Source organism: Rissa tridactyla, chromosome Z, assembly GCF_028500815.1.
Source record: "Rissa tridactyla isolate bRisTri1 chromosome Z, bRisTri1.patW.cur.20221130, whole genome shotgun sequence".
NCBI classification, from domain to species: domain Eukaryota; kingdom Metazoa; phylum Chordata; class Aves; order Charadriiformes; family Laridae; genus Rissa; species Rissa tridactyla.
The window spans coordinates 12390909-12415937 of NC_071497.1; the positions used below are offsets into that span (position 1 = coordinate 12390909).

Below are 25029 nucleotides of genomic sequence, written 5' to 3' on the forward strand. Positions count from 1 at the left end.
CAAAAATAATACTGGGTGTCTACTAAAGCTATAGGGGTATGATAATCTTTAAAGACAACTCAGAACTTTCAAAAATAATAACAACTATTTTCCTGAACATTCAAAATATGTCTTCAAGCTTGATGGTAAAATGAAAGCATTAAATATATATATATAGTAAATTGTGAATGACCTTCTTGAACTCCTCAAATTTAGGATGAAATACAGAAATTACCTTCAAGATATAAAGACATCTTTTAAAATTCTATTTAAGAATTTAATCTTTCTGAGCAATGATCCCAGCTTTGTTTTTTTCAGACATAAGTTAGACCTTCCAGCAAGCATGCTGTCTGCATTTGGCTCAGGAACGTTCCTGCATTTACCTGTATCCATTGTCACAGGTGTATGATACAGAGGAAAGGTAGGTTGTGCCAGTGAGTGTGTATTTTCCATTGCTGATATCCTGTGGGCTAGGACAAGTCACCATTTCACAGGAGGGGGGAGGATGATTCCAAATGCCACTAGCAAGACACAGAATTTCCTTTTCACCCACTAAGTGGTATCCATCATTGCATCTGAGTTAGAAGAAAAGAAGTGCTATCAAACACAGACCCTTTTATGCACAACGTAATTAGCTGTGCCTTTTCTCTCTTCATCCACACGTGCATACACCATCTGTCTCTGCAGGGCATGGAGAGGTAGTACTGAGTAAACCTTCCGCTCTGCTAGTGAAGAGCCACAGCTATAACCATATGTATTTCATTATTTTAATCCCATCTTGCTCCTCTCCTTCATTTAGGACACTCTCTCAATTCATCCATGCTCTAGTTTGTTGCCAGATTCTCAACCAATTATTAATATAGCACTTCAAGCATACTGAATTCCTACCTGTACACCACCTTATTGTGGTATGTAAAATTTGAGCCCAAAATGGCACTGTTCTCTGGAATAACTGGACTGCCACAGGATATAGCTTTAAAAAGACAGGAATGACAAGTGAGGTTGATATAACACAAATAAAAAAGAACAGAAAATCAGGATTGTTTTCTCTAAATAGTTTTGAAGAGGTAAAGCCCTAGGTAACACTGGGTTCTTGACTCAGCTATAACTGACATTCAGTAGTTGGAACTGCTCTAAAACCCACACGATTGATTGTCAAAAGGATTCCATAGCCACCCCTCCCTGTGGACAAAGTAATTGTTTTTTTTGACATTGCCTTTGTCACCCCTTCATTTTGCCCTGTTGCTTCACCTCATTAGTTCTGGTTTTCTAAAAAAACACAATTATACTATGTATATGTACATGCACCAGCCTGTCCTCTCTGGTTGTTTTTTATCCACTGAAACACAGTTAGTGATCTTTAATACATTAAGTTCCCACAAGCTCCTTGACAACAGGAGGTTGGGTGGAGAAGAAAGACACTTAATGTTTGCATTAAAATGAGATGAGTCTACGCCTTTGACACTTTGGGGAATCTGCTTAAGAGAGTAACACTATAAATATGACAACTCTTGGAAAAGATTCAACTGGTGCTTACATCTCTTAAGACAACAGAAACACCAACACCGAGACCCAGGTCTTCTAGGACAGGGTTTCATTAGCTGCTATGTCTCTAAAGGCTCTACCCTACTACTTTCCCCCTTCCATCTCTCTAACAACACACATTACAATATGCATTCTCCCCAGGAACCACACCTTCGCAGTATGGAATTGGGTGGCTCCACTCTCCAGACTCCATGCATGTAAGTTTAGTCACTCCTGTCAGCTGAAACCCTTCTTCACAGGAAAATCTTACTTCACTGCCAACACTGTAAGTGTCTCCATATAAATGGCCATCCTCTGGATTTCCTGGATTGCGGCACTTCACCGGTTCTGAGGAGGAAAATAGTAACTATAAATAACATAACTAAGTACCAGATTTTATAAACAAGATGCAGGGAATATCCTTGAGAATTTTTTGAAAGTAGGAAAGCAGAGCATGTGGAAAACACTCATAAATAAATTACAGCCTTAACAGCTTTTCTTTGTTCTGTATGTGACAGGCACTGAAGACTCATGCAAGCAAGCTAATCTTGATATGGAAGAGCCTTCTGTAACTGAGTTTGCATTCATTGTCAGAAGAAAACACATCTCACAGTCATTTTTCCCTCTGTGAGGGAAAGCCCACTCCAGCATGTCCAGCCTTGAACATGAAATCAGCTCAGCTACCTTTTATCCCAACCTATGCCACTGTCTTGTCATCTTCATACAAAGTTACCTTGCTTAATGTTTCCACCCGCAGCAAAAGCCCTACTCAGATGCCTGCAATTAAGTATTTCTTCACCGCCTAGCTCTGCTGTGAGAACTAACAACATGTGGCCTGTGGCCTTCCCAGGTCTTCAGCACACTTGCTCCATGTGCAAGAGGATTATGCACGCCTCTGTGTCTTGGAGCAGAACCCCAATGACAGCTGTCTCCATAGGGAGAGGTGAGTTCTCAAGAAACAAACGGAGACACTTCATCACAGCCTCATTAGGGCCAAAGTGATCTGGAGATGGGAGCATGCCTGCCCTGTACCTCCCTAGATATCAATTACTGGCAACTGTTTTCCACAGTTGGGAGGCAGCAGAACCTTGGAAATGTTAGCCTGATGTTTTTCTTTTCCATACCTGCACACTTTTTACCATCTCCTGTGTAAGGAGGGATGCAAGTGCAAACATAGGATCCATTTGTGTTGAGACAAGATGCATGGTCATCGCAGTCTGATCCAACAGCACATTCATCAACATCTACAAAAAAGAATCACATAAAAGATGTCTCTAGGGTGGTATTTGTAATAAGCATCTGCTTTAAATTTCTGTCTCACTAACTGTCAAGAGGAATCACTTTATTTAGTATAATTAAAAATCACTTCAGTCACATTTTTGATGCAGTAGTAAAAATCATTAATATTTAATATTTATGTTTTCTATATAACTTAATATACAATATTGTAAAATGTGTGAAAATCAGAGACAAAGCCTATTAACCTTCAGTCAATACCTCCACAAAAAGTATATAGTTTTCAAATAGTAAAAGAACAGACATCGTAACTCATGTATGGTTACTACTAGTTTGGACAGACACTATGAGGGAGGACTTCACAACAAACACTTGCTTGGGAAATCCACTATATTTCAAACTTCGCACTTGTAAGACCGGAAAACTTAGCCAAGAGGGGAAACATAAAACATGATTAGAGCCCCATCTTTGCTGAAGAGAATTCCACTCCAACTAGAAATGAGAAAAGCCTGCAGTTGCCAAAAAAGTTGAAATGAGTTCAAAATATATTAGTTATTATAATTAACCATTTATATGATAGTAATGCCTAGAAATGCCAATTGATGATTTATGCCTCATGTGGCTTGGTACTGTAGAGCAAAAAAAATCCCTTGCTCCAGAATACTTCATATCAGCTTTCAAATCCTGACTGTAAAGAAGTGTTCATGGTATGTAAACAATAAGTCATAAATTGCAAAGGGTCAATTTCAAAGTATCAGGGATTATTCCTCATATAAATCAGACTGTTAGAGATAGATAGAACAATTCTTCATTTAAAAGTTCTCCTACAGGACAGCTGTTGAACTAGGTATATCATGCAGACATACAGCTGGAGTTCTTTGCCCATTTCCGGCAAAAAAACCAACTTGGTTAAAAAAGCAACAAAATGTACTGAATTGGTGCACCCATTCTTCACTGCTGAATGGGTCTGGCCAGCACGAAAAGAACCAACAATGTTCTGAAAAGCGAGTTGCTATCTGGCATGCAGGATGAAAAGTGCACATTATATCAAAACAGTTGCCAATTACACAAGCACCAGGGGAATGCAAAGTGCTACCACAGCAGAACTGGAATGACTGCTCCTCCTGTAATGTCTTGTAAGGCAAGGAAGAGTGGAAGGACACTATGAATCAAATCCATAACAGAGCAGAAGGAATGCCCCAGGCCACAAGTGTACCAGGCTTTGTTAGCACCTGCCTGGAGCATGAATCAGAAAGGTAAAGCGTGGGTTAGGGTGCCAAAGCCACTCTGGTTTTCCTTTTCCCCTTAGTCTACTCTGCTTTAGAGAGACAAGGCAAGCTGGAAGGTGGGGCATAGGGCTTTCCTTCTGAACATTACGCTGCCTACTGCACAGACGTCAAACTATTTGGACAGCCTTGCAGTATCTGCTCTGAGCCTGTTCAACTTCAGGCCTTGGTATAAAGTGCAAAGGAGAAAAGTAAAAAGAGGAACAATAGACTGGATGGCCTGTTGGAGGTTCTGAAGGAGTGCCTGGAGACAGGATGCTATGAAACCAGATGGATCCTACTCCAAAGTGAATTTTGGCAGAACTAAAAGACTGTTGGCTTTGCTTTTACTCATCTTGACTAAAAAAAGTGCTACACCTACATAAAATAAAAAGTCAAATCAAACAGAAATCTTGCCAGGTTGTTAGCCTGCAACTCCCACGTTAGGCATGACTAAGACGGCAGCAAACCAAGTACAGCTAGCTAGCGGATTCCAACAGGGATCTGCTGGAGAGATGACCCTACAAGAACAGTCATGCCTAGTCCTCCTCCTCCATAGACCAGTACAATGCTGGTCTGTCTCACCTTTCAGCTCCTGCAGCTGCCTCTGGTAGAACAGACCCAGCTGACCAGGAAGTAAGTTATGGCATAGCAACTATGTGAGTTGTGTCCATAAGCGTGCTCCCAGCCCTCTCAATGCTGCAGCTGCTTGCTGGCAGGTGTGCGTGACTGACCATTAAATCCCCACAGTGTAAGAAGGCTTTGAGGCAAGGAGCAAAGGTGATCTGCCCATGAAGCTCAGGGAATAATGCGGCATGTGTCTGACCCCTGCCTGCTGTTACAAAGAAGCTGATTCAACCTAAGGGGACAGGAAAGCGGCCTTTGTTCGAGGTTAACAGCGATCAACGGTTGAGTGGATCAACTGGTGATGTCAAATGTCTCCCCCTGAGTTCATTAAAGGAGTGCGAATGTGTCACTGAGTTAGCCAGACAAGTTTGGGGAAGAACTGAATACGCGGCTCAGGCCAACATAGAATATAAAAACCAAACAACTAGCAATGGGCTTGAGTTGGCTTCAACCCACATATTCATTCCTGGCTCCTGGGGACACCCAGTGTCATGATGGCAAGCACATTATAGAGACTTGTAATGGGAAATACGCTGGTATTGTGATTGAACTGTGTATTGCAATTGCTATATTTTGCTAAGTGGAACTTACATTTATTTGTATTGTGTTATGCAGTGTATTTTGTATCACTCTGCTAAATTAGAAATCCTGTGCAGCATCAACTATCTTCAAATAAGTAAATTTGATACTAAACATAACAACCTCCACATGTGGAACATCTAAAAGAACCTGGTCAGAGAGTACGGGACACTGACAGGGTGCTGAAGCACAGGGAAATGCACAGGTTAGAAGCAGAAAACGCAAGGACTTCACAGCTAAGTGAACCTGGAAGGAGAGAGGCTGGGAGTGCAATGCAGGCTTATAGGGTGTGGGGTATACAAGAGGACTGACAGAGAAGTTGTCAGAATGTAGTTTTGGTTTCACATAATGCCGAACATGTTATTTCAGAAACGTTAATATTTTGGAGTGTGATTTCTGAGACTCTGGTCGGCCATAATTTCAGAATTAAATCCCACCAAACCCAAGGGCACAGGACAAGTGCAAAATCTCCATCCCATGCATGTAGGGCAATTCTCACCTAGGCAAGATGGTGAAATGCTGTTCCAGCTCCCATTGTCCTGGCACAACATCCTGGAGTCGCCCAACAAATAGTAGCCATTGTTGCAGTGATAGGTAACAGTACTGCCGGCAAAGAAGTCCTCAGCTGAATAAAATCCGTTTTCTAAAGGTGGAGGCACTCCACAGCTGATTCCTGCAACATGAGTGGAAAGAGGGCATAGACATTAGCAGAGCAGACACAGATCAACTTCAGAATAATTCCACATGAGAGCCACCACTGGAGATTTTTTTCCTGAAACTGTGGAATTCCATCCGCAAAAGGTCCCAGACATTTTCTGAGGTAGCTAAGTGATGCCAGTTCTGGCAGAGGGTCTGAAAGTGGGCACTTTTCAACCAGAGACTGAGCAGGACCTTCCAGCTCCTACTATTCTACTGGCTATGCAGGAAACATCTGTGACTATGACCTGAGCAGATGCTCTTCAGTCACAGGACACTTCTCCTGATAATCAATGATCCTTGGTGAGTTATAAGGAAAAAGGAAAATGAAGTTTGCCTCCATGGAAGTTTCTGTTATTTCCCTCCATGGAAAAACAACCTCAATGTTACTGTGTTTGAACATTGCAAAACTAGCTAACAGATTACTGCTAAGAAGTTACAGTACTGGTCTGAGACCAGGGAATGTATGAAAGACGGAGATGTTGGAACTGACCTCACATATAACCGTGAGCATCACTTTGACTTTGACTATAGTACATGAGCCCTTTTGACCCCATCTGTGTCAGCAGAAGGTATTACTGTACCTGCCTGCCGGAGGTTACCATTTATTCTAGCAGAGCTGCTTCTGTTCATTTCAATGAAGATGAGATGAACTTATTCCAACTGCTACACAGCTCATCGTTGTAACTGCATGGATTGTAGCAACTACCTGAAGTCATGGCTAACTGGGGAGGTCCCAATGAACTGGAGGGTAGCAAATGTAGCACCCATCTACAAAAAAGGCAGAAAGGAGGATCCAGGAAACTATAGGTTTGTCTCGGTAGCAGGGAAGTCTAACCTCGGTAGCAGGGAAGGTCATGGAGCAGATCATCTTGAGTGCCATTACAAGTCATATAATGGACAAGCAGGGGATCAGGCCTAGTCAGCATGGGTTTATGAAAGGCAGGTCCTGCCTGACAAACCTGATCTCCTTCTATGACAAGATGACCTGATTACTGGATGAGGGAAAGGCTGTGGACATTGTCTACGTAGACTTTCGAAAAGCATTTCACACTGTCCCCCATAGAATTCTCATGGAAAAACTGGCGGATCATGGCCTGGGTGAACATATGATCTGCTGGATCAAGCACTGGCTGGATGGGCAGTCCCAAAGAGTGGTGGTCAATGGAGTTAAATCCAGCTGGCAGCCGGTCACAAGTGGTGTCCCTCAGGGCTTGGTGTTTGGACCATTTCTGTTTAACATCTTTATTGATGACCTTGATAAGGACATAGAGTGTATCATCAGCAAGTTTGCAGATGACACCAAGTTCAGCGAGAGTGTTGATCTGCATGAGGATAGGGAGGCCCTACAGAGAGACTTGGATAGATTGGACCGATGGGCCAATGCTAATGGAATGTCCTTCAACAAGGCCAAGTGCCAGGTCCCGCAGCTGGGCCACAACAACCCCATGCATCGCTACAGGCTTGGGGAAGTGTGGCTGGAGAGCTGCCTGGCAGAAAAGGACCTGGGGGTTCTAATTGACAAGCGGCTGAACATGAGCCAGCAGTGTGCCCAGGTGGCCAAGAGGCCCAATGGCATCCTGGCTTGTATTAGAAATAGTGTGACCAGCAGAAGGAGGGAGGTGATTGTCCCCCTGTACTCAGCACTGGTGAGGCCACACCTTGAGTATTGTGTCCAGTTTTGGGCACCTCAATATGAGAGAGATATCGAGGTGCTGGAGCGAGTGCAGAGGAGGGCAACAAAGCTGGTGAAGGGCCTGGAGAATAAATCTTACGAGGAGCGATTGAAGGAGCTGGGACTGTTTAGTTGGAGGAAGAGGAGGCTGAGGGGAGACCTCATCACTCTCTAAGACTACTTGAAAGGCCACTGTAGAGAGGTTGGTGATGGTCTCTTCTCACAGGTAATTAGCGATAGAACAAGATGCAATGGCTTCTAGCTGCAGCAGGGTAGGTTTAGGCTGGACATGAGGAAAAAATTCTTCACAGAGAGAGTGGTCAGACACTGGAATAGGCTGCCCAGGGAGGTGGTGGAGTCACCATCCCTGAATGTGTTTAAGACTCGTTTAGATGTGGTGTTAAGGGATACAGTGTAAGGGCGAACTTTGTAGAGTGGAGTTGGTGGTTGGACTCGATGATCCCAAGGGTCTTTTCCAACCTAAACGATTCTATGATTCTATGATTCTAACTCCTTCCTCCCCAGTCATGTGCAAGGATCACACAGTAAAACACTGCAAAGTGGTAATAGACGCCAAGTATCGGCTGTAGAAGGATAAAGCCTGTAACAAAGACAGGCTGTCAGGGGAGGGGCACCTGTGGTTTTGGGGGTCTTTGTTAGCTTGAAGAGGAAAAGGATCCTGGTGGGTGAAAGGAGTGATTACAATGAGCCTGATTCAGTCAGTAGAAAGCTCTTTTCTGCACCACACCTTCCACGATAAACCCTGTAGCTTTTTATGCAGGAAACACCTATCTTCAACCCACTTTAATTCATCAGGTACTTGTGGAACAGGCTGAGACAGGCCAGTGGGAGAGTCTGGCCCTCACTCACTCAGCATGTTTGTGGCAGGTCAACCCTGGTCTGTCTGAGCTCTGTGCTCAACAGGTAAAACTGCATGGCCCAATACAGAGAAATGAGATGACAACACTAACAGGATTCTGGTGGCTTGTCACTGGTAACACACGAAAAAAGAGAAAAGCTGTCTCTGCCAGTGAACTTCTGCTCTGCCCAGCAGGACTTGTTTTTGGGTAAGTCCTCACATGCATGCTATTCTTTAGGCAGAAGAGGAGAAAGATCCTAGATTTGTGCTATAAACAACTGAATAAAGAGGAAAACATGAAAATCACATCAAATCTAGATCAAACTATTTTTAAGGCATTGTTAACAAATTTGATGATTTTCTCCAAACTACTGAATGATTCTGGGATTGTGCAATACCTATTTCTGGAGGTAATTTATTATTCTGCTGAAATGAAAAATATAGTCAGCTACAACACATGCAACTGCAGTCACATGTGCAGCCACAGCAGAGAAGAATCAAAGGAAAGGAGAAGGCAGGGGCAGGAAAGCAGGAATCAAAGAACTCCGGCAATCTGAATGTATATAGCTTAGTTTCTTAGAAGAAATCCTGTAGGTCTTGGAGCACTTTTAAATTCTGACAGAAATACCTGCTGCCTTTAAAGAAATTATAACGTACTAATGCCAAAACTTTTACTTCAAACCAGATGTTCTCAGTGACACTTAAAAATCACAGAGATATTCTAGCACTTCATGTGCATCTTCCACACTCCTGATGCCACTAGGGAGGAAAGTCTGGAGTATCAGATTGCTGATCCAAATAGACTCATTTCTAATGAGTCTAACGCCATGGGCATTAGAAACTGACTGAAAAAGGCGGCAGAATCCAACTGTGATGTAGCTCCTGCTCAGTAAAACAGAAGTTTAGTTTTAAGCACATATGTATATGCTGTAACATGGATGGATTCAAGTGCATCATAGCTACAGGGATAAACAAGCCACGAATAGTGACAGGGTCCAAATAAAAGCTGGGGTTTCCTAATCGTGTCAGCCCACTGAGACAACTCACTTTCACAGCGGGGAAAAGGCCGCGTCCACTGTCCCAGGTTAAGGCAGTGTTGAACAGAGTTTCCCACTATCTGGAAGCCTGGGTCACAGGAAAGGCTCACTTTTGACCCTGGCTTTAAATCAGCAGAAGAGGCCCGCAGATGTGGTATGGATCCTTGCAAAGATGGACAGTCTGTGGACAAGATATATGCATACAGTGAGAGATACAGCTATGCGTTAAAACAAATAAATTTGTTATGTAATTGTTTGATCCCATATAAGTTTATCTAGGAGAAAGCTTTGGGAAGTGTTATGTATGTATCCTGCTCTGGTTCAAAGGTTTTTGAGAATCACTGACATGTAACATCAGAAAAGGAAACTGTAGGAAAAGAGGTGAGGAGGCAGTAGATATTTTAATATGATCCAATTATTTTTAGAATAAAAGACAAGAAAAACTTCTTCCTGACCCAACACCATCTTCACTCTTTTCCCATTTCAATTCAGGAAACAATAAATCTCTTTCAGAGACTCCAATGAACTTTTGTTACAAACCCCTGGAATTTGAGGAACGAAGGACTGAATGTTCTAACTGTCAAATTATCAAAATAATTTATTCAAGGTTAGTAGGGCAAAGGCTGCAAGCTAGCATATTTGACCTCATAAAAGAGTCTTATAATATTGTTCAGAAAAAAAGGGGTTCTAGGAAATAAATTTCTAACCAGCACAAAATATACTCTTGTAATCTATCTTCACTCTTCCAACAACTCCTGGCAGGAAATCTGGCCAGGCTAGCACATTTCCTTTTTGGAGTTCTTCTGGACAGGATGTTGCCAGAGATTTTACCTATGGATTTAAAACAGTTGATTAGGTGCTGTTGAAGGACCATGTAGGAAAAGAATGTAAAAAAATATTCCTTCCATGTCTGCATGCAACACTTGAACAAATCACTGAATAAGCGATGTTCATCTTTTCTAGCACAAGAGGCTTCTGGCTGAACTACTTGTTATTCTGCACTTATAAGCCAGCTAGCTGTGGACAGGCATGTACTGAGGCAATACCTGAAGGAATATTTGTCATACAAGCAAAATCTAAAACATAGTTCTTGAAACACAATTGCATTTGTTATCAGGAAAGAAACATGTATATATGTCACAGAAAAAGGCAGATATGACAATGCAACCTGAAGAGAGAACTTGATGTATTTGCAGAAAAATGTCAAATAGGAGCCAGAAGGAACTTAATGTTGAAGATCTGCATTCCTCAAACTCTGCTAGCACTGCACCACGTTTAGGGAACTAAAACACCAAAAGGAGCAGTTTAATAAAGCAATTTGTTGTTTCCAGGACAAGAGTTTTGTGAATTCAATGCACTAGGCTTTTGTGTGGCTTTCCAAAACATTTCAGGGAAGGCCTGCCCATACCAATACTAGCATTGTCATTGTCATTGGTACTGGCATTGACTTCAATCAAAACAGGACAGGGCCATAACTAAACATGTACTGAAACGGGAATGATATAGGTAAACTAAGGATTGCAGAAAGAAAGGAACACACTGTGAGATCAACAGCATATTAATATCTTGGGAGGAGATCTGGTCAAATATCTTTGATGGAAAAGTTTTCCATTTAAAACATAACTCCTTTAATGGACCACTTCTTTCGCATTCTTACTACAAGAAACTGAAATGCCAATGGGAATCCTTAAGCTGTTTCAGTACTGTATTTTAATGTAAAAAAAATTAATTATTTCAATAAAGTAAAAATATTTCTACTTCTTCACTGTGACCCTGAGAATCTATTAAACACAGTAACATTATTATATTTCTATCTGGCCACCAACAGAAGGACTTGGGGAATACAACAGCAGATGGCACAGTACTTTTAAACTACTCAGACACCAGTGTAAATTATATGCAACAGTAAGAATATGCAGCCAGACCCTTTATGATGGAATGTCACATAAATATTCCATAATGGTCCCTTGGAAGGAGCTCAGGTGCCCTGATCCCAACATTTGTGAAAAAGAAGGCTGTCTAGTTCCATTGGATGCTCAGGGAGATTTCTGCTACGTCAAAATGTTTTAAAACTGCAAATGAAAGACCAGGGCTTGAATTCACTCTGCATTGCCTTTGTTCACTGTAACTCCAGGAACAGGAAGGAAACATAGTTCCAGAAGGTGACTGGGACTAAGGTGTATTATTGGCACAGTATTCCCCATTACGTTCCTCCCTGTCAGACAGACACAATCGTCTTTCACCCATGGAACTGCTGAAAAAACCATATGTGCCCTGAGGAGGATAAATGCACAGCAAAGGGGTAATTAAGGATTTCCTCTTCTTTGAAGATATCAGAGAGGGAAGTGGTCTATGGAGAAAAGATGCTTATTCAATTAAGAGAACATGTTAGTAATTAGGCTACGGAGAGTACTTTCTACTCTTTGGCTCTTTTGTGCTGGAGTAATTCCCTGTCAGGGAGAAAGGAATATTTCCTTCAGCAGCATGAAAAAAATGAATTAAGAAGAGCAAAGATGAGCAGCCCAGTCGGCTGTGTACGTCTCAGCACAGCCAGCCTACCCATACAATACATGCTGCATGGCTTCAGGGCATAGCTAGCTGGTTAGAAAGCACAGGCGTGCCCCGTTTGTGCCCAACAGTTGGGAAACTGTCTTTCGCAGAAGGGTGACTGTCTTCTGTCAAGTCTCCAGTGGATGATACCAACTACCAAGAATAATGTGCTATACTGTCTGTCTTTGTGAGAAAGGAAGGTGATGAACACCAGGCTGAATTATTCTCACATTGTCCCTACCCTGAACTCCAGTGAGGTGGATCAGACTCTCGTAGAGTCAGCTTAGTTGGAGAAGAGAGCAACCTGCTCTGTTTATTCTGAGGCCATTTCAGAGATCTCACTTCTACAGTATGTGTTGATGGAAACTGCTTAGGCCAAGGGCTGCAAACAAGCTGCAAGGAATCTGCAGGGGAAAATTTCCAGTGTGGGAAAGAAAGGTTTGGGAATCAGCCCTTCCAAGCCATATGATGGAGAATGAAGGGCTGGAAAGGACCTCACTTTCCCATATAGACAACTCGTATTTCTACAGCTATCTACTCAGCAGCAAAAGCAGCAGACTGTTGGTTTACTCACACAAAATTAATGTGCAAGTGGATGGGCAACTAAAGCACACAAAGAAAACTCTTAAAAGAGTGAACTTAGCCCTACTTTTGTTCATGGCTGAGAACAGGAAGGTAAGACTTACTGAATAGTTCCATCTGGCCATAACAAAACTGATAGTAACAGATTAACAATACTGGTTTACTATCCCAAGCTCTGAAATAAATGAGGTAAAAATTTTATAGGAAGTTTACTTGGCTCAACTGCCTCAGCTCCCCTGTCTGGTCTCACATCTGTCTTTTCAGATGAGTAATATGAATGCCATAAAGGAAGGGCAGGTTATTCTTCCCCATCATAACTGCATTGCATTTGATGCAAATGGGAATTTAATCAACCCTGTCATTAAAGACTGGCAACTACTGAGAAAGAGAAAATTGAGCTTACTCACTTCACCAGTGTGTCCTGTAAAATCACAGGGTACTTATTAGCTTAAAAACTGCTAGTGAACAAAAACCTGAAGATTTGACTTGGCAATACAACAACTGGTGACCCCAAAAGCAGTTCTGGGGTCACCCAAACAGTAACAGGCTGTTAGGTGGTTCTGACATAGCAGAAAACCAAAGTAGCAAAGAAAAGGAGGAAGACGCAGAGGAGACATCTGGATGCTGTAAGCAAAGATTCTTCTTTATTTCTATTTTCTGTTAATTTCATTATTTCTTATTTGGATTATGGATAACAAACAATGACAAACTACTAAATAGTGGTAAAACCTTAAAAAAAAACACAAGGAGAAGGGCAAAACCTTTACACTGTCATCAGGTTTGCAGATAATATCAAACTGGGACGCCCAGTCAGTATGCTCAAGGACAGAGCTACACGCCTACGGACCTTGACAGGCTGGAGGAATGGGCCAACACAGACCTCATGAAATTCACGAAGAACAAATGGGAAGAAAAAACTTCTGAATGATACAGGCTGGGGACAGCCTGCAGAGGGAGCAGCTCTGTGGAAAAGCACCTAGGGGCTCTGGCAGGCACTGAGCTGAGTATCGGCCCTGGCAATAATGAGGACCAACAGCATCCTTGGCTGTGTGAATAGGGTAACAACCAGAAAACCAAGGAAGGGATTATTCCCTCTTCTCTGTGCTCATTAGACCATATCTGGAGTACTGCATTCCATTTTGGGCTCCTCAGTACAAGAAAGACATTCTTCCCCCTGTACTCGGCACTGGTGAGGTCCTACCTCGACTACTGTGTCCAGTTTTGGGCCCCTCACCACGAAAAAGACATTGAGGTGATGGAGTGTGTCCAGAGAAGGGCAATGAAGCTGGTGAGGGGTCTGGAAAACAAGTCTTATGAGGAGCACCTGAGGGAACTGGAGTTGTTCAGCCTGGAGAAAAGGAGGCTGAGGGGAGACCTTATAGCTCCCTACAACTACCTGAAAGGAGGTTGTAGCCAGGTGGGCGTTGGTCTCTTTTCCCAAGTAACAGGCGACAGGACAAGAGGAAACACCCTCAAGTTGTGCCAGGGGACGTTTAGATTGGATATTAGGAAAAATGTTTACACTGAAAGGGTTATTAAAGCATTGGAACAGGCTGCCCAGGGAAGTGGTTGAGGCACCATCTCTGGAGGTATTTAAAAGACAGGTAGACGTAGTGCTTAGAGATATAGTATAGTGATGTTTTTGTCAGAGTTAGGTTGATGTTTGGACTAGATGATCTGAAAGGTCCCTTCCAACCTAGGCAATTCTATGATTCTATGACAAGCTGGAGCAAGTTCAGGGGAGGGCATCAAAAAGGTGATGGGCTGGAGCATTTGCCCTGTGAGAAGAGGCTGTGGGACTAAGACTGATTCAGCTTGGAGCAGAGACAGCTTTGAGGACACCTAACAGCAGCCTCTGGTAGCTATAGGGAGATAATCACATATAGAGAGTTGGGCTCTTCACAGTGGCGCGTGGTGGAAGACAGAAACAGTAGTCATAAACGGAAGTGGGAGGTCCCAACTACATATAACTAAATAGCTCAAATTTTTCAGTGTCTAATGTGTCGACAGAAATTCTGATGCATCCCCTCTGAAGTTTTACTGGTGCCTTCACAGAGGAGGATGAGGGAACCATAAACTGTAAAACAAGCCCTGAGCTGATTTCATTGGGTTTTCTCCCTCTTTAACATGACTGCTAGCTTTTGTGTATGCCTTAATTTCTCTTTCAAAGCTATGTAATACAGAAAGGTTCAGTCAAAATAGAAGGTGACTTCAGTGTTGATTTTACCACACCTAGTTTTGCTTATGCTAAGCTTATTACCTTAAACCAGAGCTTCATCTCGTCCCCAGTGACTTCTGTGGGAACAGAAGTCTATCCAACATGCTAAGTTGGAATGCCTTTTTAAATGTTCATCCTACATTCAGAGCCCTGTGCTCAAACACTGCTGTAAGGACTTACCTGCTGTGGAGACAGGACATGGTCCCAGATGTTGAGCTGGCTGATGGAGCCCACAAAAGATTCAGCTGGGTTGAATCCTTCTCCTTTCTGATCTTGCTCTTGACCCAGTACAAGTGCACCACCACCTAAACTCAGAGAGAATTAGAACAAGGATAGGAAACAAAGCCTTACAGCAGGGATCCCCAAAAGAAGATTAAAAACTAAGCAAAACAAAACTTTTGCTACATTATGTTACTAAGATTTTCTAGTGCAGGAGACCAGCCCCTTCAATAAATTCTCTCAGCAAACCCCTGGGAAGTCTTATGCTAGACCGACGTAAGCGAGCATAACAATTTGGAAGTGACTCTCGAATATGCATTAATGCTAAACTCAGGCTGATAAGAGCAAAAACTTTACATGGCTGCTTCAGGAATGGTATTGACTTTAAGAGGCCAATTCTAGCTCAGTACCTGAAGCATATTACAGAGCAATGCAAAATGCAATTTTGATCAGGTGTGTCATATTTCACAGTGCTAGCTCACACTTGCTGCTTTAAACAAAAGCTTAAGAAGTCAGGCAGAAAAATTTGATTCAAAACCCTCAGAAGCACATTGGTGATTAGACAGTCAATGATCTGACATGCCATGCAAGTTAAAATTCTTCCCCTTGACAATAAAACAGACAATGTGGACATGTATTTTGTATGTCACAGGGTGTATGGACAAGGGCAAAAAGTAATGGAGTCTGCACACTTCCTTAGATCTTGTGTCTGGAGAGAACTGCAATGTAATTGGGAAAGTCAGGGGCAAACATAAGGTACACAAACTACTTTTTTTTTCCTAATACGAAGTTTTTGAAACTCTATGTAAATTTGGATGATAGTATGAAAGCAGTATCAAAATGAAATCTCTTTGCAGTAATCTAACACCAGGTCTTTATTAGCTCTTCAGTACTGATGGTATTCCTTTTCACGTCTTCTGATATTACTGGAAAGACTGCTGATTACAAGAAACAATGCAAAACCCAACTTGTTAAGAAAAAATGCAAATGTAACTTTAAAAAGATGTCTGAAAGTAACAGCAGAAGGCTAATTCAATCAACTCTGAGCACACATTTGTAAGGGAAATGCCATTTGAACTTAAGTTTGTTGTATGACAAACCTATTCTCCATTCCAAAATCAGCTCAGTACAGTCTCCTTTTTAGACTAAACTTTGTCACCCCCAAAGCAAGTTAGCTACTAGTTTATCCTAGAAATGTCCACTATGTCTTCAGCAAGGCTAAGTGAGGGAACTGTCCTCATGAACAAGAATAACAAATGTGAGCCCTGCATAAATGCTGAAAATGTGAAAACATACTAAAACCACCAAAATAAACACTTCCTTGCAGGCACAGCAAATTCTGCAATAAAAACAGAACGAAGGCAACAGATCTGGTGTAATATAAATAAAGCATACCAGGAATTTTTGAGCCAACAGAGAGCCCACTGCCTCCATCAGACAGTTTTCCATCGATGTACACTTTCCATGCCCCATCTGTACATGTCCACGTGACTGCAATGTGATGCCAGTTACCATCATTCACTGAAGGACAGTCTGTGATCCTCTCTTTCCCATTTACATAAAGAACCCAGCTGCATGGAAGGAAGATGAAGGCATACTCAGTTGCATGCAGCAACTTTAAAAGCATGGCCCATCCCACATTACTCAGAGAAATGTTACTTGCCAAGAGAGATAACTGTGTCTACACCATACAAGGAATTTCTCTTGAAACGTCATCATACAAGATATCTCTCTCTCAGAGAACTTGGAAGTCATGGTTATCATATGCAAAGCATGGTGAAATAGGTGCTGTGCTTTTGTACCAAACCATGAAAAGTCAAGTCATGGCTGCACAGTGGATTCTTAAACTTAGGCCCATCCCTGCTTTTGGAGTCACATTAAAAGTACTCTGAGTGCTAAGCTCCATTTTATCCAATCATTGTCTCAATGCATCATTTAAATATGATGTAAATGTGGTCCAGACAAAAATGTTCCGCTTTCAAAACGTCACTGCTTCCTTGGCATTACTCTTCTACTTGGCAGAAAGCAATGAAAACAAAGCCAGAAGAACAAAACAAGGAGGCAACTCCAGCTATGGAGTTTGGATGCAGATTTTTCTATCCCAAAGTAGATAAAGCTGACACTTGTACTTCTGGTCTATGCTTTCTTTACCTATTCAGGACATCTGTAAGCTACAGAAAAGCAGAACTGTGATTTACCCATTGTAATCAGTGAGAAGAAATGCATTATCACTTCCATTCTCCACAGCATAAGAAATGGGAGTCCCATAGTTTGTGGTGTCAGTGGATTTCATCCAGAACGTACAGGTGATGTCACCAAGAGATGGGAAGACACCATCAAGCATGACGTATCCATAGATACCAGAGACTTCAAAATCAAGATTGAAACCAGAGGACTGTTCTGCAACAAAGACAAAGAGTTTTCAGAGCTACATTCCTGAAAACCCAGAAAGACAACGAAATGGAATCTAAGCAAATGCAATAAAATGGAATACAACCCATCTACAAAAATTATTCACTTTAAATTGATCAGAGGGAGAAAGAATTACAGCAGTCTAACATCAGCTAGCATACAGAGCTTTCCAGGGCTAGAAAACTCATAGGGTTTGAAGAAAAATGACTGGAAAAGAAGCTAATTATCTAACAAACAATGAATGTGAACCTTGCTTTTCAGTCCTCTATCAATGAAATGACATATCTATCTGCCAACCTACAACCAAAAGAGGTGTGATCAGCTGGTTCCATTTTATTCACAAGAGTTATGATTAAAAAAAAAATATTTTTTTTTTCTGTTCTGGACTTACTGAAATACACTTCACTTATATAGAACAGCACTTCTGTGCTGCTCTTCAATGCAGAGTGACATGCTTTACAAGCATACTACATGTATGCACTTGGTAGTGGAGCTCCCCTGAAAGCTGGGTGTTATTAAACTGGGACATAGGATGGCAGGCCTAAATGACCTGTATGTCCTCTACTGTCTCTGTGAAATCAACACGGGTTCTTCAGCTTCTGTTTAAAGGTTCACCAGCTACTACTGTGACACCTCATAATTTTCATGGGGTGGCTAAAAGACAAATGGATTTGATCCTCATGGTTGTGTGGCCCACCTCCAGCATCATCCAAAAGGTTGCACGAGGTGTGACCCATTTTGTCTGAACATGTAGAACTTCATGCCCTTTTGCTCATAGGGAACCTGATGCCTTTAGGACTTTTAAAGCTGAGACCACCACATACTAATCTCTACCTCTGTGATGCAAAGCCCTACATGAAATGTAAGAAACAGAAAGAGCTAATTAACTCAGATACACAAAGCAAATACAAATTAAACTTGATAGACTGACTAGGTATTAAAAAGATAGAACTGTGCCTTAGAAAAGAGAAATTAATATAAACATGACATAACATACATGCTGTTCCTTGTGTGCAATTACATGTATTGACACTACAGTCACACAGGCTCCACTCAGCCTCTCAGAGTCCCACCACCCTAGCTGCTTTCTGGGGAAGCTGTATGAAATCAGCCCACTCAGTGCAAATCTTGCCCAGAGACTTAGTCAAGCCACCCTTTTCTGCCACTTGGTCCTGTGTACCTGTTTCACACCTGCTGCCTGTAAAGCCAGGGGGACATTTACAGATGTATGAGTTCAAGGCATCCACACAGGTGGCTTGGTTTAAGCAGGGACTGGAGTCACACTCATTGATGTTCACTTCACAGTTTAGTCCTGTGTACCCTGTCACACACAGACACCTATGGAGGAAAGGAGAAGCACATTTCAAGGGTGGCTGCTCTCATGACAAAGAATCCTGGCCATGAGACCAGGTCCACCAACGGGAATAGCACATACTGAAAAAAAACCCAAAACCACAGAAGAGATACTACAGAATTAATGGAGCTTTAGTTTGGTTATTCCTCTAAATATGCTTGAATTCTATTAGCTACATAATATTTCTTCTTGATAGAGACAATACAATATTAAAACACAATGTCTGCGTTTCTTCATATGAAACTGGGAGACAATTCTTGCTTTCCTGTGAGTGGAGCATGCCTTCTAGAGTCCACAGAATTATACAAGAGGTACTCGACTTTTCAGGCAGGTATGCTTACACAGAGGAAAAAACCAAGGAAGTAGAAAGGGACCAAAACCTCTGGTACTTGGAAAACCAAGGTATTTGAAAGGCACTGAAAATTCCGGGGCTTTGGGGAGGGAAGAGTTACTAAAGCCAGGCAGTAACAGCTGTTCCATCTCTCTACAGTGATCTAGGATATGACACTGCTATTGGTATTTGTAGCTTCTGATCTGAGTTCGGATACCCTAAAGCATAAAAATAAATATTTCGAAGATTCCACCAGTGTTTGTATTTTAATCTCTATATTCTCAGTATGTACAGCTATCCCTGCCTTCAATGCTACAGAAATGTAATATTACCATGTACACAACTGGTCATCACCTATTCTTCTAGTGGAAAGCAAGACAAACCCTTGGAGCTTGGGAAAGCAGATTTCTTTAGGAAGATCAATATTAAAACCATGCAGTCCTACCATGCTTACACTTCAAACTGTGCATATTTTCTCTGCTGTCTACCTTGGAATTTTTTAAGAGTGAGGACACTAAGATTTATTTTCTTGTCTTTTAAAATCCATGTGCATAAGGGGACCATTTATATTGGATCAGGCTGTCAAGTGACTTGCTGAAATCTAAGAACGAAGCACCACACATCTGACTTTCCACATTGCATTACATCAATCATCTGGTTTTCACCTGAAGCTGTTGATACCATCTCTGCACGTAGCTCCATTCCTACAGGGTCTGCTGAGACACTCATCGATGTTTCTTTCACACAAGACACCAGTAAAACCTGGGAGGCACTTGCAGGAGAAGCTGCCAACTCGATCTTCACAAATAGCCCTATTAAGACAGGGGTTTGAAAGGCATTCATTGACCTCCATTTCGCAGTGAGCACCTGAGAAGAAAAGAACAAAGTCACAGTTCCACTTTGAATTAAGCTAAGAAAGAAGATTACTAACCAATCTCTGTTTCCAGGAAACAGCAAACACTGGGGTAGCCATGCAGGATTTACTCCATCTGGGATTTACCACATTAACTGAGGTTAAGTGGTCATAGAAGAATTACGGGAACCATCTTTGCAGTTGTAGAAATTAACATTCAGAAACTGCGGGGAATTTATACGGATATTGCCCATTGTGTGAGTAAGGTGGGCTGAATCAGGAAATCACCGGAGAAACTATTCTGAGGAACTAATGAAAAGCTGCTACAAAAGACATTTAGCTGGAACCTTAGCTCTAAGCAGAAAAAGCCAGAAACACATGATTCTGGAATTTCTTCTGTGAGTTACAGCTCTATGTTACAAGCACCGAAGAATGAAGAAACTGCATGTGATTTCATAGTGGAGCTCTTTGGCAACATGATAACCAACAGATATGCCTAGTTGTTACGGAAATCTATGAAAGCAGTAGAAGGCTGACTATGGCGATGGGAAGTAGTTTTAATATAGATCATCTTGTATACTCTTATAATATTTATCTTTTTAAAATAAAATTAAACATAACATTTCACAACCATGTGAATGTCCTTATTCTTTCCTCAACAAAACACAGTAAATTTGTGGCAAAATTAGGAACAGAACACCGATCACTTACTAAATCCTTCTGAAGCCACACTTGCACTACTGGGACTCTGAGAGATCACATGGATGTAGGGAAACTAGTACATCCTTATCAACATGTAATATATGGAAAACATAGCAATGAGATTGAAACATATTGGACAGGGTAGGAAGACATCTTTTTTGGTCAGAAAGAGTGAAGGCTGACTTAAATAGAAAGAGATGTACCTGTGAACCCTTTTGCACAAGTGCAGCGGTAACCGTTCTTGCCATCAACACAGTGGGCTCCATTCAAACATGGACTGGAGCTACATTCATTTATGTCTTCCTCACACAGGAGACCTTCAAACAGCAAGGGTTACAAAGCATGGTCAAGACATAGTCAAGGTCTGCATGCTGCAGTGACTGGATGTGGAAGACAGAACAGCACTATATAGTTTGCAGAAAAAAAGGCTACAGAGATCAGATGATAAAATTCCATGTTCGACTGCACTACTCCAAACCCCTACAAACGTCATCTGCATTATTTAGATGCCGGGATGTGAAAGATGTGAAGTCTATGGTTTCTCTTTATAAAGTTTAAAAAATATCCAGCAAGTGTTGCTGTCGATACATGTATAGCCATAAATACGAAAAATGAGGGACACCATTTCTGGAGGAAAACAACAAGCTTTTTTTTTTCAATCACACAAAATTTCCTCCTCAGTAGTTTATTTCAATATTTAGAAATCAGGTGCAGTTTTGGCAAAGTACTCAAGCATGTCAGTTTCCTCACAGATTTCAATACCTACAACATGAAAAAGCCTGAGAAAAAAGATAAGAAAAAGCCCACTCACTTAGTCATAGGGCTGGAGTAAAGCAACTGCATAAATGCTTTGTCTAGTCAGGCCATATTCAGTCTCACAAGCATTTTCCCTGTGAGTATTTACTAATTTCCTAAACTTCATTCCTTTTTCTTTTCAGACCAGAAACATCACAAACTAGAAGCATACATGCACATACGTGCACACAGACTGTCCTTGAGCGTTCATCCTTTTATTTCAAAACCCATTCACATACAGTAGAACCTTACTCTAACCTGTAGATCAGGTTGCCTTCCCGTTATAATTCCATGGATGTGGAATTATATAGTTCTTGTGTTTTGTGTTATCAACTTGGCACAGAAACAATGCCTGTCTGAAGAAGAGCTACGAAGTGAAACAAATTACCTGAATACCCTGGTTGACAATGGCAAACAAAGGTCCCAATGCCGTCTTTACACATCCCTTTGTTGTGACAAGGAGATGACTTACACTCATCAACTTCTGTTTCACATTTCAAGCCTGGAATGCAAAATAAAGGACTGAGAACAGAGAACAAAATTTGAAATTGTTCAGCAACATAGGAATCATGACTACTTAATGTAGGAAAACATGACTGATTATGTGCCTACATTACCAGACATTCAGGTTTATTACCTTCTCTTTAGATTATGTTTTAACACAGACCTGAGACAAAATGCTATTAAAAAGTTATGATACGCGTCGGGCAACAGACTGATCAGTTCCAGATAGTGGCACTTAATATCTATGACAAGTAACAAAGATCACTTCTCGATAATAGCTGAACAGTAAGTCATCTGTTTGCTTTGAAGCAATGTGGTGGTGTGACCGTCCCAACTCCTTTTAGGCCACTTGGTGCCTGGTGCAATTTCCCCCACTACCTGGGACACATAACAATACAATGGACCAGAACTGTTATGCCAACCCATTAACACCTGGGACACATAATGGTCCAACATAAAAGAAAGATAGTGAAGGATGACGAACCAGAACCTTATGGCAACCCCTTAGTGCACGTGACTCCTGTGACTCCTATCAATAACGGTAATTGATCACTCCTTACAATATATGGATCACAGCCCAAAGAGGGGGGTGATACCAGAACTTCCAGATCTAACAAGTTCTAGGCTTGCACAACTGGTGGGAAGTACCAGAATATCACATTGTCCGAGTTTGGCTGGAGTCGAAAAGTACCTGATGAAAGTCAATTATCTTGGACCCTATAAGTAGCGATTCTAGTGAGACCCTTTGAGCTCTTCTGGGTCACAGTGGGCTGTGCCCAGCATCTCCCCCGAGCTGGGATGCCACTCTGTCAGATATCTCAAGGATTAAAAGGCCAGGGCAAGTCAACCCACTCAAGTCTCTGTTATCGCCTGCTGAGGAATGCCAACGCATTGTGAGTATTTACTCCAAACTCTAGAGGAGGGAAATTTTAACTATAGTCTAGCCTCTCTTTCATCCAGCTCTCTATCCATGTGTCTCTAATATACACATTAGCTTTTCTGAGTGTGGGTGTTCTTATATTTTACGAGATCCAAATACTTTGTGCATGTGTAAGGAGTCAAAAGAGGCACCTGTCAGCTCACTGGGGTTGCCCACTACGAAGGAATCTGGTCGTAGCAATTAAAGACTCGTGTGTATGTGTGTGTGTGTGATCCCTCAAGTGGTATGTTTGTGCTCATATGTATATGTATTGATTTGGGATACCTCATTTTAAGTTAGTGTGAATCTTGTCATTTTCGAATCTGTAATTAAGTTGCTGTTCAATCATTTTGTTAAATCATTTTGTAAATTCTTAAATAGGTTAATGATTAAGTGCTGCTAAAATTCAACCTCTTGACCTTCCTCAAATCATTAAGAAATTTTGAATTGCTGCTAAATCATAGCTGTGTCAAATATTTCCATCCGCAACTGGGAAGCTAACACTGAAGAGGAATACAGCAGATCTGGTGGAACTAGCTGTTTAGAGTGCAAATTTCCAGCTTTTGCTAATCATTGTCAAGTGATAGGATTTTCAAATCCACTAACTCAACTAAAAGAAACCCCATTCGAAATCCTTTTCTGCCAAACACATATAACTCAGCGAGAACATGAGGAACTATTTATTTTCTTAATACTTATGTATGGCAAATCTGTGATGGATGTTCCAATCGTTTAGGCTATACTCTTGCACTGAAATGTTTTGCTCCTTTATGCTTGCTCATGTTAAGATATGGAGACGTTAGCTCCTCCACGGGCTTCTCAATTTTTTACCTGTATATCCAAGTGGGCATATGCAAATATATCCACTTCCCAACTGTTTGCATGTCCCATTGTTGTGGCATGGTTCCAGGAAACACTCATGAAAGACCTGCCAGAGGCAAGAATGATACTATTACAGTGAAGGTGGAAATATAGTTGGAACAAAATACTGTAATTTGAAACTGCACACCCCATAGTCATTTTGTAAAACTGTGAAAAAAAAGTCACTGGTATTAACTTCTACCTCTTCCTCTGTGTCTCTTCAGCATACCAACCATTCTTTTTACTAGAGAAGAATACCAGGAATCTGAATTCTTTTTTTAACTCACCTTTTACTTAGCAAAATGTGATGATCGCAGTTGTTCCCTTAGAACTTTCTTAGCTATGATTCACAGTGACGTTTTATATTATGCTATCTTTTATATGAGAGTTCTCCACTTTCTCTCACTTTTACACCAGCTAATCACTTCCTGCTACCTACCGGTCATCAGGTGAACTGGTGGGGAACTTCACTGTGCAGCGCTATTTTTTCTGACATAGGAAACCTGAGTTCAGCAAAGCCTTTAAGTGAATGGTCAACTAAGACCACAGGAGATCAGTTTGTCACCTGTCCATATGTTATATAATGGTTCAGGTCAAATTTACCATCAGTCAACTTTGCTCCTGTTTATACAATGTCCTAACTTTAGATTCAAACAAAGCCGTCTTGTCAGAGTTACAGACTTGGGGGGAGACGGTGGGCATTAGCGGGCATCTCTGGCAAATATTGTCACTGGAGCAGTTTCTGTTACATGAGGACTTGCCTGTATTTCAAATGGGGTGCTCACAGCAGAAGGGAGTTCTGCTTGCCTCCTCTCAAGTGTATCTATGTCGCAGTAAGTAAAACAAAGATTTTACAACTGGGACTTAGAAGCCTGGTAGCATTTCCTGGAATTCAGCATATGGAAGATATCAGACACTGAGTGTGGTCAATGTACTTTTAATAGATTGGCTGAACCTCCACCATGGAGTTTACATTTCTTTTATAAGTGTGATATATATTTTATGCATCAGGTGAAGGCTTCAAGTCCAGAATTTACGGTTGCCAATAGCTGATGCAGCCTGCTTTGTTCAGCAAAAGTGCTTCTATGACTATAAAGAGAGCCTTGAGTGTTCCCCTCATGACCATCGCTATCATCTCTTTAGGAAATATAGTCAGCATAACAATTACATTTAAAAAGCCCTTAGTCATTTACTGCTGCATAAGGCACTCCTTCTTTCATTTAAGATAACATTGGAAAATATATCTTGTCCT

At 41.5% G+C, this 25029-nt stretch overlaps 1 protein-coding gene across 2 annotated transcripts in view; it reads right to left on the reverse strand.

The window, feature by feature from the left end:
* SVEP1 (sushi, von Willebrand factor type A, EGF and pentraxin domain containing 1) overlaps positions 1-25029 on the reverse strand; it is a 130927-nt gene that overhangs the window by 34503 nt on the left and 71395 nt on the right. For both annotated transcript variants that reach the window (XM_054187053.1, XM_054187052.1), the window contains 15 exons: positions 23748-23844; positions 21882-21995; positions 20902-21015; positions 19809-20010; positions 18639-18796; positions 17245-17446; positions 16442-16617; positions 15008-15132; positions 10185-10308; positions 9488-9658; positions 5710-5883; positions 2628-2747; positions 1675-1851; positions 868-952; positions 363-554 (listed from right to left, as the gene is read on the reverse strand). In XM_054187053.1, coding sequence (XP_054043028.1) covers positions 363-554; positions 868-952; positions 1675-1851; positions 2628-2747; positions 5710-5883; positions 9488-9658; positions 10185-10308; positions 15008-15132; positions 16442-16617; positions 17245-17446; positions 18639-18796; positions 19809-20010; positions 20902-21015; positions 21882-21995; positions 23748-23844 — 2231 coding nt within the window. The remainder of the gene's footprint in view (positions 1-362; positions 555-867; positions 953-1674; positions 1852-2627; positions 2748-5709; positions 5884-9487; positions 9659-10184; positions 10309-15007; positions 15133-16441; positions 16618-17244; positions 17447-18638; positions 18797-19808; positions 20011-20901; positions 21016-21881; positions 21996-23747; positions 23845-25029) is intronic.